Source organism: Elephas maximus, chromosome 26 (assembly GCF_024166365.1).
Source record: "Elephas maximus indicus isolate mEleMax1 chromosome 26, mEleMax1 primary haplotype, whole genome shotgun sequence".
NCBI classification, from domain to species: Eukaryota; Metazoa; Chordata; class Mammalia; order Proboscidea; family Elephantidae; genus Elephas; species Elephas maximus.
The window spans coordinates 41,449,659-41,463,171 of record NC_064844.1 but is presented as its reverse complement, the minus strand read 5'-3'; the positions used below and the strand labels follow the sequence as shown (position 1 = coordinate 41,463,171).

The window sequence follows — 13,513 nt, the reverse complement described above, 5'->3', positions numbered from 1 at the left end:
TCTTCCGTGTCTCTGTCTTCATGCTTTCCCTTATATCATTGAGCACATAATTGTTTTAATCTCCTCCCCACCCTCCCTTTTTGGGCCATGTTTTCCTGCTTATTGGCATATCTACTAGTTTTTTATTGGAGCCTGGGCATATAGAGTCACCATGAGTCAGAATCAACTCGACGGCAATGGTTTTGGTTATTTTAGGGGAGAGAGAGCATGGAGAATTTTGTGTTGTGTGTCTGAATTTTGTTGTCTCCCTTTAAAGAGTGTTGGAGTTTGTTCTAGTAGACAGTTAAATTATGTGTGGGTCAGTTTGGTCCTTTCAAGAATTTTTTTAAACTTGTTTATAGTACTAGGGCTCTGTGGGGCTCTTCAGCCCCATTAAGCCATGTCTTTTTTGAGGTCTCTGCTGAATGCTCTGTGTGTTCACAGTGGCTTCTCTATTCTGGCTGATGAGAAGTCAAACAATTCATGGCCTTCTGTTGTTGTTGTTAGATGCCATCGAGTCAGCTCCGACTCATAGCGACCCAGTGCACAACAGAACAAAACACTGCCAGGTCCTGCGCCATCCTCACAATTGTTGTTATGCTTGAGCCCATTGTGGCAGTCACTGTGTCAATCCACCTTGTTGAGGGTCTTCCTCTTTTCCCCTGACCCTGTACTTTCCCAAGCATGATGTCCCTCTCCAGACACTGATACTTCCTGACATGTTCAAAGTATGTAAGACGCAGTCTTGCCATCCCCGCTTCTAAGGAGCATTCTAGTTTTACTTCTTCTAAGACAGATTTATTCGTTCTTCTGGCAATCCATAGTATAGTCAATATTCTCCGCCAAAACCAAAATTCAAAGGCATCAGTTCTTCTTCAATCTTCCTTATTCATTGTCCAGCTTTCACATGTGTATGATGCGATCGAAAATACCATGGCTTGGGTCAGGCGCACCTTAGTCTTCAAGGTGACATCTTTGCTCTTCAACACTTTAAAGAGGTCCTTTGCAGCAGATTTACCCAATGCAATCGGTCTTTTGATTTTTTGACTGCTGCTACCATGGGTGTTGATTGTGAATCCAAGTAAAATGAAATCCTTGACAACTTCAGTCTTTTCTATGTTAATCATGATGTTGCTCATTGGTCCAGTTGTGAGGATTTTTGTTTTTTTTCTATGTTGAGGTACAGTCCATACTGAAGGCTATGATCTTGGATCTTCATGAGTAAGTGTTCAAGCCCTCTTCACTTTCAGCAAGCAAGGTTGTGTCATCTGCATAATGCAGGTTGTTAATGAGTCTTCCTCCAAACGTGATGCCCTGTTCATCTTCATATAGTCCAGCTTCTCGGATTATTTGCTCAGCATACAGATTAAATAGGTATGGTGAAAGAATACAACCCTGACGCACACCTTTCCTGACTTTAAATGAATCAGTATCCCCTTGTTTTGTCTGAACAACTGCCTCTTGATCTGTGGACAGGTTCCTTGTGAGCACAGGTAAGTGTTCTGGAATTCCCATTCTTCACAATGTTATCCATAATTTGTTATGATCCACACAGTCGAATGCCTTTGCATAGTCAATAAAACACAGGTAAACATCCTTCTGGTATTTTCTGCTTTCAGCCAGGATCCATCTGACATCAGCAATGATATTCCTGTTTCTGGCAGTTCCCTGTTTATATATTGCTGCAGCAGTTTTTCAATGATCTTCAGTGAAATTTTGCTTGCGTGTGATATTAACGATATCGTTCTATAATTTCCATATTCGGTTGGATCACCTTTCTTGGGAATAGGCATAAACATGGATCTCTTCCAGTCAGTTGGCCAGGAAGCTGTCTTCCATATTTCTTGGCATAGACGAGTGAGCACCTCCAGTGCTGCATCTGTTTGTTGAAACATCTCAGTTGATATTCCATCAATTCCTGGAGCCTTGTTTTTCACCAATGCCTTCAGGGCAGCTTGGACTTCTTCCTTCAGTACCATCGGTTCCTGATCATATGCTACCTCTTGAAATGGTTGAGCATCGACTAATTCTTTTTGGTATAAAGACTCTGTATATTCCTTCCATCTTCTTTTGATGCCTCCTGCATCGTTTAATAGTTCCCCCCATAGAATCCTTCACTTTTGCAACTCGAGGCTTGAATTTTTTCTTCAATTCTTTCAGCTTGAGAAACGCCGAGCATGTTCTTCCCTTTTGGTTTTCCATTTCCAGCTCTTTGCACGTCATTATAATACTTTACTTTGTCTTCTCGAGCTGCCCTTTGAAATCCTCTGTTCAGTTCTTTTACTTCGTTGATTCTTCCTTTTGCTTTAGCTGCTCGATGTTCAAGAGCAAGTTTCAGAGTCTCCTCTGACGTTCATCTTGGTCTTTTCTTTCTTTCCTCTCTTTTCAATGACCTCTTGCTTTCTTCATGGATGATGTCCTTGATGTGTTTCCACAACTTGTCCAGTTTTCGGTCATCAATGTTCAATGCATCAAATCTGTTCTTCAGATGGTCTCTAAATTCAGGTGGGATATACTCAAGGTCATATTTTGGCTCTCGTGGACTTGCTCTGATTTTCTTCAGTTTCAACTTGAACTTGCATATGAGCAATTGATGATGGTTTATTCCACAGTCAGCCCCCTAGCCTTGTTCTGACTGATGATAATGAGCTTTTCCATCCTCTCTTTCCACAGATGTAGTCAATTTGATTTCTGTGTGCTCCATCTGGCGAGGTCCATGTGTATAGTCACTGTTTATGTTGGTGAAAGAAGGTATTTGCAATGAAGAAGTCGTTGGTCTTACAAAATTCTATCATTCAATCTCCAGCATTGTTTCTGTCACCAAGGCCATATTTTCCAACTATTGATCCTTCTTTGTTTCCAACTTCCGCATTAAAATCGCCAGTAATTATCAATGCATCTTGATTGCATATTCGATCAATTTTAGACTGCAGCAGCTGATAAAAATCTTCTATTTCTTCATCTTTGGCCCTAGTGGTTGGTGCGTATATTTGAATAATAGTCGTATTAACTGGTCTTCCTTGTAGGCATATGGATATTATTCTATCACTGACAGCATTGTACTTCAGGATAGATCTTGAAATGTTCTTTTTGACGATGAATGCAACACCATTCCTCTTCAACTTGTCATTCCCAACATAGTAGACTATATGATTGTCTGATTCAAAATGGCCAATACCAGTCCATTTTAGTTCACTAATGCCTAGGATATCGATGTTTATGCGTTCCATTTCATTTTTGACAATTTCTAGTTTTCCAAGATTCGTACTTCGTATATTCCAGGTTATGATTATTAATGGATGTTTGCAGCTGTTTCTTCTCATTTTGAGTTGTGCCACATCAGCAAATGAAGGTCCCGAAAACTTAACTCCATCCATGTCATTAAGGTCAACTCTACTTTGAGGAGGCAGTTCTTCCCCAGTCATCTTTCGAGTGCCTTCCAACCTGGGGGGCTCATCTCCCAGCACTATATCAGACAGTGTTCTGCTGCTATTCATAAGGTTTTTACTGGCTAATAGTTTTCAGAATTATACTGCTGAGTCCTTCTTCCTAGTCTGCTATCTTAGTCTGGAAGCTTAGCTGAAACCTGTCCTCCACGGGTGACCCTGCTGGTATCTGAATACCGCCGGTATAGCTTCCAGCATCACAGCAACACGCAAGCCCCCACAGGACGACAAACTGACAGACACGTTGGGGGGCCTTCTGTTAGCTCCTATAATTGTTCACTTTGTAGTTCTCTAGCAGTTATTCTTTCCCTGGAAGTTGTTCTTAGCCCAGCTCCATAAGATTTGACTTTATGCATTAACAAATCAGTATTCAGCCAAAGACTCAAGGAGCCTCATGCAGATTTCTGAAACTCTTCCTTCATGTAGCTTCCTCTTCTCTTGTACTGTGGCCTGCAAGTTCTATCTTCCTCAGCTTTCCCAAAGTCTGGGCTCCGTTTAGGTTTTCCTTCCCTTATTTTTTTCTTCTGTATTTTTGCTTTCATTCATTTAATGTCCTAAGATTTTTAGGTATGTCTCATGAAAAACAAGTAGACTGCTACTATAATCTTAAGTGAAAATATTTTCTGTATGTTTACAGTGCTGAAGCTGCTGAAAGATGGCAGAAGAAGTGGTGGTAGTAGCCAAATTTGATTATGTGGCCCAACAAGAACAAGAGCTGGACATTAAGAAGAATGAAAGATTGTGGCTTCTGGATGATTCTAAGTCCTGGTGGCGAGTCCGAAATTCCATGAATAAAACAGGTTTTGTGCCTTCTAACTATGTGGAAAGGAAAAACAGTGCTCGGAAAGCATCTATTGTAAAAAATCTAAAGGATACGTTAGGTAAGTTGTTTTTGTATTAAAAACAAAAAACAAAAACAGCTTTCTTGTAAATGGATTCCAGAGCTTAGTTCTTTGTATAAAATTTTGGTAGCAGTGGGTCAAAATTGGTTTGAAAAGATCAGGAATTGGGGTTCTAGCAAGGCAAGGTAGGTTTGTCCCATGGTGGATGTTGAAGCCAAGAAACCGGTGAAGGTCATGGCAGTTTCTGTAAGTCTAGGCAGGCAAATCTGGCCTGAGTTCAAGGGTCAAGCCAGAGTGGTGTTAATTAGCAGAACTAATTAACCTTCTAGCAGGGACTGTTAGAACTATGACTGCCTATTAGAGTTTAGAGGCTGTTATGGATTGAGTTACATCCCACCAAAAGATGTGTTGTAAATCCTAATCCCTATAATTATGGATATAATCCCATTTGGGAATAGGGCTTTCTTAATTATGTTAGTGAGGCCATATCAGTGTAGGGTGTGTCTTAAACCCTTCACTTCCGAGATGTAGAAGAACAGATTAGGCAAAGAAGGAAGTAGACATGGGTAAGACCAACACTATGTGAAGAGTCTACAAGCCCAGGTACTCAAAGGATGGCTAGTTGCAGAAGCTGGGACAAAGATTTTTTCCACAGAGCAGACAGAGGGAATCTTCCCCTAGAGCGCATGCTCCGAGTTCAGACTTCTGGCCTAAACTGTGAGAAAGTAAATTTCTGTTGGTTAAAGCCACCCACTTGTGATATTTGTGTTATTGAGGCATTTGATAACTAAGACAGAGACTTATAGGCAAATTCTGCCTCTACTTGAGGCAAGGATGCATAAGAGAGATACACTATTGCCTCCTTGGCATCAAGGCAGCTTATTTATAATGGCATATTGCTGTATTTTAACATCTAACAGGTTACATTCTGAATTTCAGTTTTTAAAAACAAACCATCATTTTGTTCTTTTATTTGATAAGAGTTTTAAACCGTGGATCATAACTATAGATCAGCATGTGCAGAGCTGATCTCTTTCCCACTTTGTTTCTCTTTTTTTACCTTCTTTCTTCTTGTAGAGGAGCTGTGGTGGTTAGTGGTTCAAACCCACCAACCACTTCATGGGAAAACAATGTGGCAGTCTGTTTCCTTCCGTAAAGTTTACAGCCTTGGAAACCTTATGTGGCAGGCCTACTCTGTCCTGTAGGGTTGCTATGAGGCAGAATCGACTTGATGGCAGTGGGTTTGGTTCTTTCTCTAAGTACATAGAAAGCATTGTTTTTTTTAGAGGCCCTGTATTAGGGCCAAAAACAGTGAAGCCTGCTTCCCCATGGGTTTGGCTGAGCTGATAGGAAGGAAGGAAATGCACACGGGAAGACTGGCCTCTTTTTTTTTAATTAAAGTCCTTTTTAGCTAACAGGAAGGAATTGGGAGGAACAGAATTTCAACTTACTGGTACTTTACATATATGTAGAAAAGAAAGTAAAACTTCTCCTTGCAAAAATAATTTGGGAACAATGTGACAGATATGAAATATTATTGACTAACTGCTTTACATTAATTCTTATTTCTTACTCAACATGACTGTTATTCTAGACTGTCATTTTAATTGCCAGCAGTAGAAGACAAATATTTAATGGTTTTCACCAATTTTAAACAGCAAAAGCTAAAATACAATTCAAAAAGTAAGAATGCCAGAATTTAAATACTAGAATATTGGTTTCCAAGCTAAAAACATTTTCCAGTATTCTAAAGGTGATATGGTAGAGAGTTGTCAATATAAATTTTCGCCGTGACGTTTGACCACTGTATCAGGGTAACTGTTTTTTTTTTTTTCCTCTTTAGATTTTAAGGTTTTTTAAATAAGACCATTATTTTTAATGGTTCTTGAATGGAAGACAAATCAAAAAAGTTTTCCTTGAACAGTTGAAGAGATCAGAGTTAGAATCAGGAAGACTTCTGATTTATAAATATTGGATATTTGTTCAAAACATGTTGGTTAGTGGTATTGGGGAAAATTAAGGTGACTTTTATCAAGAAAATATGTCTGATTGTGACTGGGTGGAAACCCCAGGCTCGTGCTGGCATGACTCACATTGGCCAATAAACGAGAGACCAAGGTGGGAGAACAGGAAAAGCACCTTTATTTCATTGTACAAGTAAATGGAGTCAGTTGGAGCTGCTGCCACCAAGACTGCTCACCAAGGGCAGGTAGGCAAGTTACTTAAAGAGGTTTACAAATAGGGAGTTCATACAAGTTACCTCAACAACATTCTTAATCATACTACACAGCACAAAGGGGTTTACATATAACCTCCAAGTAAAAGCAGGATTCAAATACAAAGCTAGGGATCAGAGAAGCCCAGCAAAGGAAATAATTTTGTAATACAACACCTTAGGGGAGGAAGCCAGGTAAAGAATACAGTACTGTGGAGGCTCTGTCTCACTCCTCCCATTTCTTTTTGGACATTGGTCATTCGAGACCCGTGTCCATTGTGAACAATAGCCAGACTCAGAATTGTTTGGCATATTTTCATGGAGGGGCAAATATTGGACCTGGGCCTTTCATTGTGGCTACTGACTTCTTGTTGGTTTATAACTGACTAAAAAGAAAAAGAGTAGCTTTTATGCCCTGTTTATGTGATTGTCTCCCTAAAAGAGACTCTTTTTTTTCCCAGATTGTCTTAGCTATTGTCTTTAGACCTCAGGGCCCAGTTGTTATATCTTCATGAGTCTTTTTGAGTCCAGCTCCAGCTGGGTCACATTATTTATGCTCAAGGACTGGGAATAATGGCTCCAATATTATCTCCTAAGTCATTCTTTTTTTTATTTGATTGGAGACTGGAGATATTAATACCTGGACTTAGTCAAGCCTTTAGAGATGGCGGCTATGGCAGGCTGTTTAAACTCACAGTGCTGGTTCTTCACCAGGATCTTAAGTAAGAGTGATGTGTCATTCGCAGTTGCTGAAGTCAGCAGACTCAATATACATCAACATTTTAGTCCGAGGCCTTCTTTTGCCCTTTTAGGTGTGTAAGACAGTAGAAGATGAATTTTATTATGCCTAATACTGTCAGAATGCAGACTGCTATCCCTTGCAGTAGTGATCTAGCCTACGTACTTATTCCTGATGGTAACCAACCAAATAAATCTGGTGTTTGTAAGGGTGTTACAGTATGTAACCAAGTAGCTTGCTGTTTAATTCTGTGTATATCCTGTTGTACTTCTCCTGTGTTATTTGTCCAAATGCAACAAGAGGTATTTGCTATAGCACAGACTACACTTCCTTATACTCTTATAAAAATTCAAGGCTATTTTGTTATCTTATGTCACCTTGGCTAATGAGGTCAGCTTGGCTAATGAGGTCAGATTACTGTTGTGTTTTTATCTCATTAGCAACTTCATCTGTTATTTGCCCCATAATGATTGATAAATTTCTTAAAGATTTCTCCAATTCAGCTATACCATAACTAGGAGTTACAGCTACCAACCATACCCTGAGTGTTAAACCAGTGGGTTTCTTTTTGACTCTCGTTTTATAGTGTGTAACAATTTAACATTACCTTTTCAGTATTTACGAGCATCATTACTATGGTATCTAAAGGTAATCTTAAAATTCTCAAAGTACATTGCCTTTGCATTCAACAGGAATCTAAACGAGATTGCCCACATAAACTCACTGTCAGTTGGAAAGGGATCGTTTAAAACCAGTGTAGTTGAATTCACCACACACAAAGTTTGTCTACAGGAAACAGAAGTTATAGAAAAAATTCACATGTGACCACCAGATTTTCATTAGAGACCACATGATTAACAAGGTGATATAGGATGGACCTATCCTGTTGGAGATCTTCAGTTAATTTGTTTAAAACATGCTAAGTGTTCTCGAGAGCAAGCTGCCCCTCCTTGGTCTACTCTATTAACAGTCATGGGTCACTTTCGCAGAAGCAGAAGTGTCCCAAAACTGTTTTCATGAGAGACCTAATTCAAGACTTAAAATATCTAAACCCATTTGTTAAATAATTCAGGAGAAAGGAAAATAGCTTCTTATATCCAGAAAGTAGGATATTAAAACATCAGCAGTGTTCCTGCATAAAACCCATAGTATTTTTTTACTCAGTTGTATTTAGTTAATTTTTGTTCCATGTGATTCTGGATTGGCTATAGTCTGTGAATCCACCAGCTTCTACATTAGAGTTCTGGAAATTTTATTCAGCCTCGTCACAGACCTTTTTGCAAGTACAATATAGTCCATCTTTTTGAGATATTTTGGTCAAACATTTTCAGCAAATCAGCAAAGTAAAAACTTACTATAGATGACAAAACTTAATATGGTCGTGATTAATTTATAAGAATAATACTTTTATAGTGAAAGACCTGAGAGAAATTAGTTACAAAGAGTAAAGGCCAAATAAAACCATTTAAAAAAAAAAACTTTAGATAAAAATATTTCTAAGTATAATCATTAACCGTATTTTTAAAAGAGCTTCAGATATAATACATAATAATCTTGCGGCATAATACCATATAGTCAGGATATAGCAAGACTATACCAAGATTCATAATCATCTCATCATCGGAAAGCCTGGTGGTATTATGAGTCGGAATCGACTCAGCAGCACTGGGTTTGGTTTTGGTTTCCTATACCTGCATAGTAATAAAAACAAACTTCATAGGTAAATGATGTGAATTCCCAAACAAAACCATCGGCTTTGATAAAGTTGCGACCAAGTTAGAAATAATAATAAAATTATGACATAATATTATGTGTTTTCTCTCTAATATTTGGCAAAAACACAAGAGGAAATACACACAAATTTTAACCCAGAGAGAATCATGCCTTTTTTGCTTTTTTTTTTTTTTGACAACACATTCAATATAATTTATTAAATAAAACTTTTTAGTGCTTTCCTTTAAAAAAGTTTTTTGTGGCTTTCCATGAAGTTTCAGAGTTGTCAGGAGTTTTATTGTAGGTGACCGTGGAACAATACTGAAGTTATTTAACCAAAGATTTTAAAGTAAAATCCTTAGCTTTTTTTCCCCCCTAAAACCATGTGGCTTTGTTTTCAGCTCAGGAATCTTATTCTAACGAGAGACTGAACCTTTGTCTTTGAGACAGATTACACGAAGAATAAATTAACCCTTAAACTTAGCAATCAAAAAAAATTTGGTTATTTTAACAGGAAGAAACCCAATTCTTTGCTTTATATTTTAACTTTAAAGCTCCTAAAAATCTCATAAATTAAACCATTTAACTTTAGTCAGATAAAGTTTTGACCCTGTCAAGTAAATTTCTTTTTAATAAACCTCTTAAACATTGTCTTTGTTAACATACCTCTTGTAGTGCATTCCTTTAAATGGCAAAAATGAACTCATTATCATACCCAGATATACACACACACACATATATATATATATCCTTTCTCTTGTGGCATAAAAAGCAAGATCATATAAGCTTAAATTATGACAAATATTTATCAACACAATTTAATGTCAGTAAGTTACCTAAAAGGTTTTAGAATTTGCCTGTATACCATAAAACATAACTGTTGTTGAAAGAAAGTCTTTTCAAACATTTTAAGTTTTCATTCAACTTTTACTATTTCTCATAGTTTTCCAACCAGATTTTAGCCCTTAAAAATTTTATCAACTGGCTTTCGAAATCACAGCCTCTGGTCAGTTGACCAATTCATTCATATGGATATAACCTTAAGTGTCTGACTAGGGTTGGAAACATTTTCCCAGGCCATTTCAGGTGTGTCTCATTGTGATTTCTATTTTTCTGGCTTCTTAAAATTTCCCTACAATAGAGAGAACTTGTTTACAATTCTTTTTATGATTGAGATCCACCCAATTTCTGATAACTATAGTAAACTTCTTGAAGCATTATGACCTTGGGGACTGGGGACCAGGGAATCTTGATGTTGCTCCACCCTCCCTATTTTGACTCATGGTAGAAGACAAGATTAGGCCATTCTGATTTATTTACATATGTTTAAATTGATCTAGATATTTGAAAGGCTGTCTACCCAGTAAATACCAAAACTCTTCAGCAGTTTTGTAAATGAATCCATCAGTTCTTGGCTAGCCTTTTTTTTTTTTATTCCAGGCTTGTCCTATGTCTTTTTTTTTTTTTTTTCTTTTACCCATTCTGGAACTGCTAGTTTTATTTTAAGAGAAATGTTTTTTTCCTTATATAAAACACATTTCATATACTATCTAGCTTAAGTTACTTAGGTTTTACTTTTAAGAGTGACTTAAACATAAAGTTCTTCAGTGTGGCAACTAAAAATCTAAATCATAAGACAGACACAAGACAGTTTTTCTTGATGAGGAAAGAACTGAGGTTCTAAGCCTTAAAAAAAAAAAAAAAAAAAAAACCAGCAGTTCTCAGCCATAGCCTCTAACCTGATACAAGACAGAAACTTAGACACAATGCTCTAGACCAGAAGCAAGCTCTCAGATCAAAACAAGACAGAAGGACCACATAAACTTACCAAAGAATACTATACAAAACAAGGATATGGGGATTCTAGTTTCTTTAAGTAAGTATAGCAATTTTTACTAAGATCGACTCAATTCAACGGAAATAACAGGTTTTAGATAAAACTTATTAACTTGCCAGAGCGTCAGATGGAGGAATACTATTGTGATCCTTCATTGAGAAACTGTATCATAAAACAGGTATGGTGCTGCCATTTCTCCCTGTAAATTTCATAACACAGGTCAGGAACTGCCACCACCCCTGAGAATTTGGCAAAAGAGGTTGGGAGCTGCTACCTCCCCCACCCCACAAGTTTGGCAAAACAAAACACTATTTTCCAGGTTTTGGCTGAGTCACAAAAAGAACCCTACCTAACAAGGAATGCCGTGGGGCTTCGACAGTGTTTTGCTTAGACCAATGTGTACCTTCATTGCGTGAGAGTTTGCTTGTGGGTGGCAGGCAGCCTAGCGCTCTAGCCTGTCTCGCAACCATCATATCCAGTCACCGGAGTCTTTAACACTCATGATGAGTACCAGTGACCATCCTAATGGGTTTTACTGGTTGACCCGTGCCTGAATTTTTTCAGCTTATAGTGGCTCAGAGCTCTTTGAAAATAGAATTACCTCTTTGAGGTTTTAAACTCCCAAATCTGGACCTAAACTGCACTCACCAAGAATTATTAGATATCAGTCTTAAACGATGAAGCAAAAACCTAAGATTCTCCTTAATCAAACAACTGGGTTTTCAAACAAATATGCCAAAGAAAACATGAGAAAAAGAATAAGCAAAGGCTCGTCTTCTGAGAGCACTCATCCCACTGGTGTTGAAGGGGCATGGAGTGCCAATGCTTGGGTCCAGAAGGTAGGACCTCTCTTTTTGCCTGCTTCTGCTCCGCAGTCCAGGTCTTCTCGAGATTGACTGGATTCCTGGTTTTAGAATCCCTGCAGCGGCTACATCATTAACTCTTGTAGGGTGGAAACACCACAAAGTTTTAGTAAAACCAAAAAGAAATGTTTTATTTGGTATATGTTTAAAGAGGCAAAAGTAGGAAAGGGATAGGCATGCTGCGAGAGCCATGTCTGTCCGAGTCTCTGTGCCCACCTCTTAAGGATCCATCTTAGCAGGCTGCATTCCAGGATCCCTTGAACGTTCCCCATTCTCAGGGTACACAGACTTACACATTCACACAGCCTAATCTAGTGCACCAATTTAACAGGTACCTTAGCATTTTATGCCCTCAGTGGTCAATTCCTCCTGCTTCTTGGGACTCTTCTAAGGCCTTAACCTAGGAATTACCCTGTTGTTTACCAAATAACCTCAGATTCTTCATGCCCTCAGTGGTCAGTTTCTCCCGCTTTTTGGAACTCTGCTAAGGCCTTACTTAAGAATTACCCTGTTACTTACCAAATAACCTCAGATTCCTAATGCCCTCAATGGTCAATTTCTCCCTCTTCTTGGCATCTTCTAAGGCCTTACCTAGGCACTTACCAAATAACCCAGGTGTGTTTAGTGTCTCTCGCAGAGCCATCGTTTGGATCCTTGGGGGGGATCCACTTTGAGAGCTGCCGTAGGGTCGCTATGAGTCGGAATTGACTCCACGGCACTGGGTTTGGTTTTTTTTTTTTTTTTTTGGTATAAGGTCTCCAGGAGAAATCTGGTGGCGCTAGTCATTGGAGACAGTCTTTCCCATCTAAGGAACCGAGCAGATGGCTCCTGGCTGGCTTGTCAGAAATGTTACCAGGTAGAAACCCCAGGTTTGTGGTTGGCATGACTTATATTAGCCAATAAACGAGAGATCAAGATGGGAGAAAGGAAGGCACCTTTATTTTGTTATACAAGGAAATGGAGCCGGTCGCTGCTGCCGCTGCTGCTGCCGCTGCTGCTGCCGCTGCCGCTGCCACTGCCGCCGCCACGGGCACCACCACCACCAAGACTGCTCAGTAAGGGCTGGCAGGCAAGTTACTCTTTTAAAGGAGATTAGAAGTAAGGAGTTCTTTTAAGTTATGTCAGCAAATTTCTTAATCATACTACACAGGTGCAATGGGATTTACATACAATCTCCAAGCATAAGCAAAGCTGGGGGTTGGAGGAGCCCAACAAAGGAAATGATTTTTCAGTACAACACTGTAGTGGAGGAAGAATACAGCGCTGTGGGGGCTCTGTCTCATGATAGCGATAAAAGCATAGAAGGGACTAGGGCCATATCTAGATTTGTTTGTTCCTTTTAAAAAGGATACTTGTATCCCAGGACTGGAGCAAATGTGACAGTTATTAACAAAAGATAGAAAAAAAAAAAAAAAAAACTAACGTTATCAAGCAAAGAAGAAATAATCCCAATTGTAGATACTATTGCATGTACCTTTTTAAAAAGCCAAATTACAATTATTTGTTAATACTCTTAACAAACTTTAATTACTATTTTCTGATATTGAGACAGTTTTAGCACATCTTTTTATATATTCAAGTTTTAGAAAATCTTTGTTAACTTTATTACTGTATTGCAGTTACTGCTACCTACCTACTGTTCCTAAACACCTCCAGGGTGTTTAGGAACATTCTATTTTAAGTTATGGATTATATGGTTAACCTGTATAATGACGATTTAAAAAATTTTTTTTATTGTGCTTTAGGTGAAAGTTTACAGAGCAAATTAGTTTCCCGTTTGATAGTTTGTACATAAAGTGTTCCATGACATTGGTTGTATTCCCCATCATGTGTCAGCACTCTCCCCTTTTCTAGCACTGGGTTGCCCATTTCCTTCATC

At 38.5% G+C, this 13,513-nt stretch overlaps 1 protein-coding gene across 3 annotated transcripts in view; it reads left to right on the top strand.

Annotated features, from left to right (window-relative positions):
• Positions 1-13,513, top strand: part of NCK1 (NCK adaptor protein 1) — a 123,838-nt gene that overhangs the window by 98,176 nt on the left and 12,149 nt on the right. For all 3 annotated transcript variants that reach the window (XM_049870488.1, XM_049870486.1, XM_049870487.1), the window contains exon 2: positions 4,063-4,306. In XM_049870488.1, coding sequence (XP_049726445.1) covers positions 4,081-4,306 — 226 coding nt within the window. In that variant the 5' untranslated portion in view covers positions 4,063-4,080. The remainder of the gene's footprint in view (positions 1-4,062; positions 4,307-13,513) is intronic.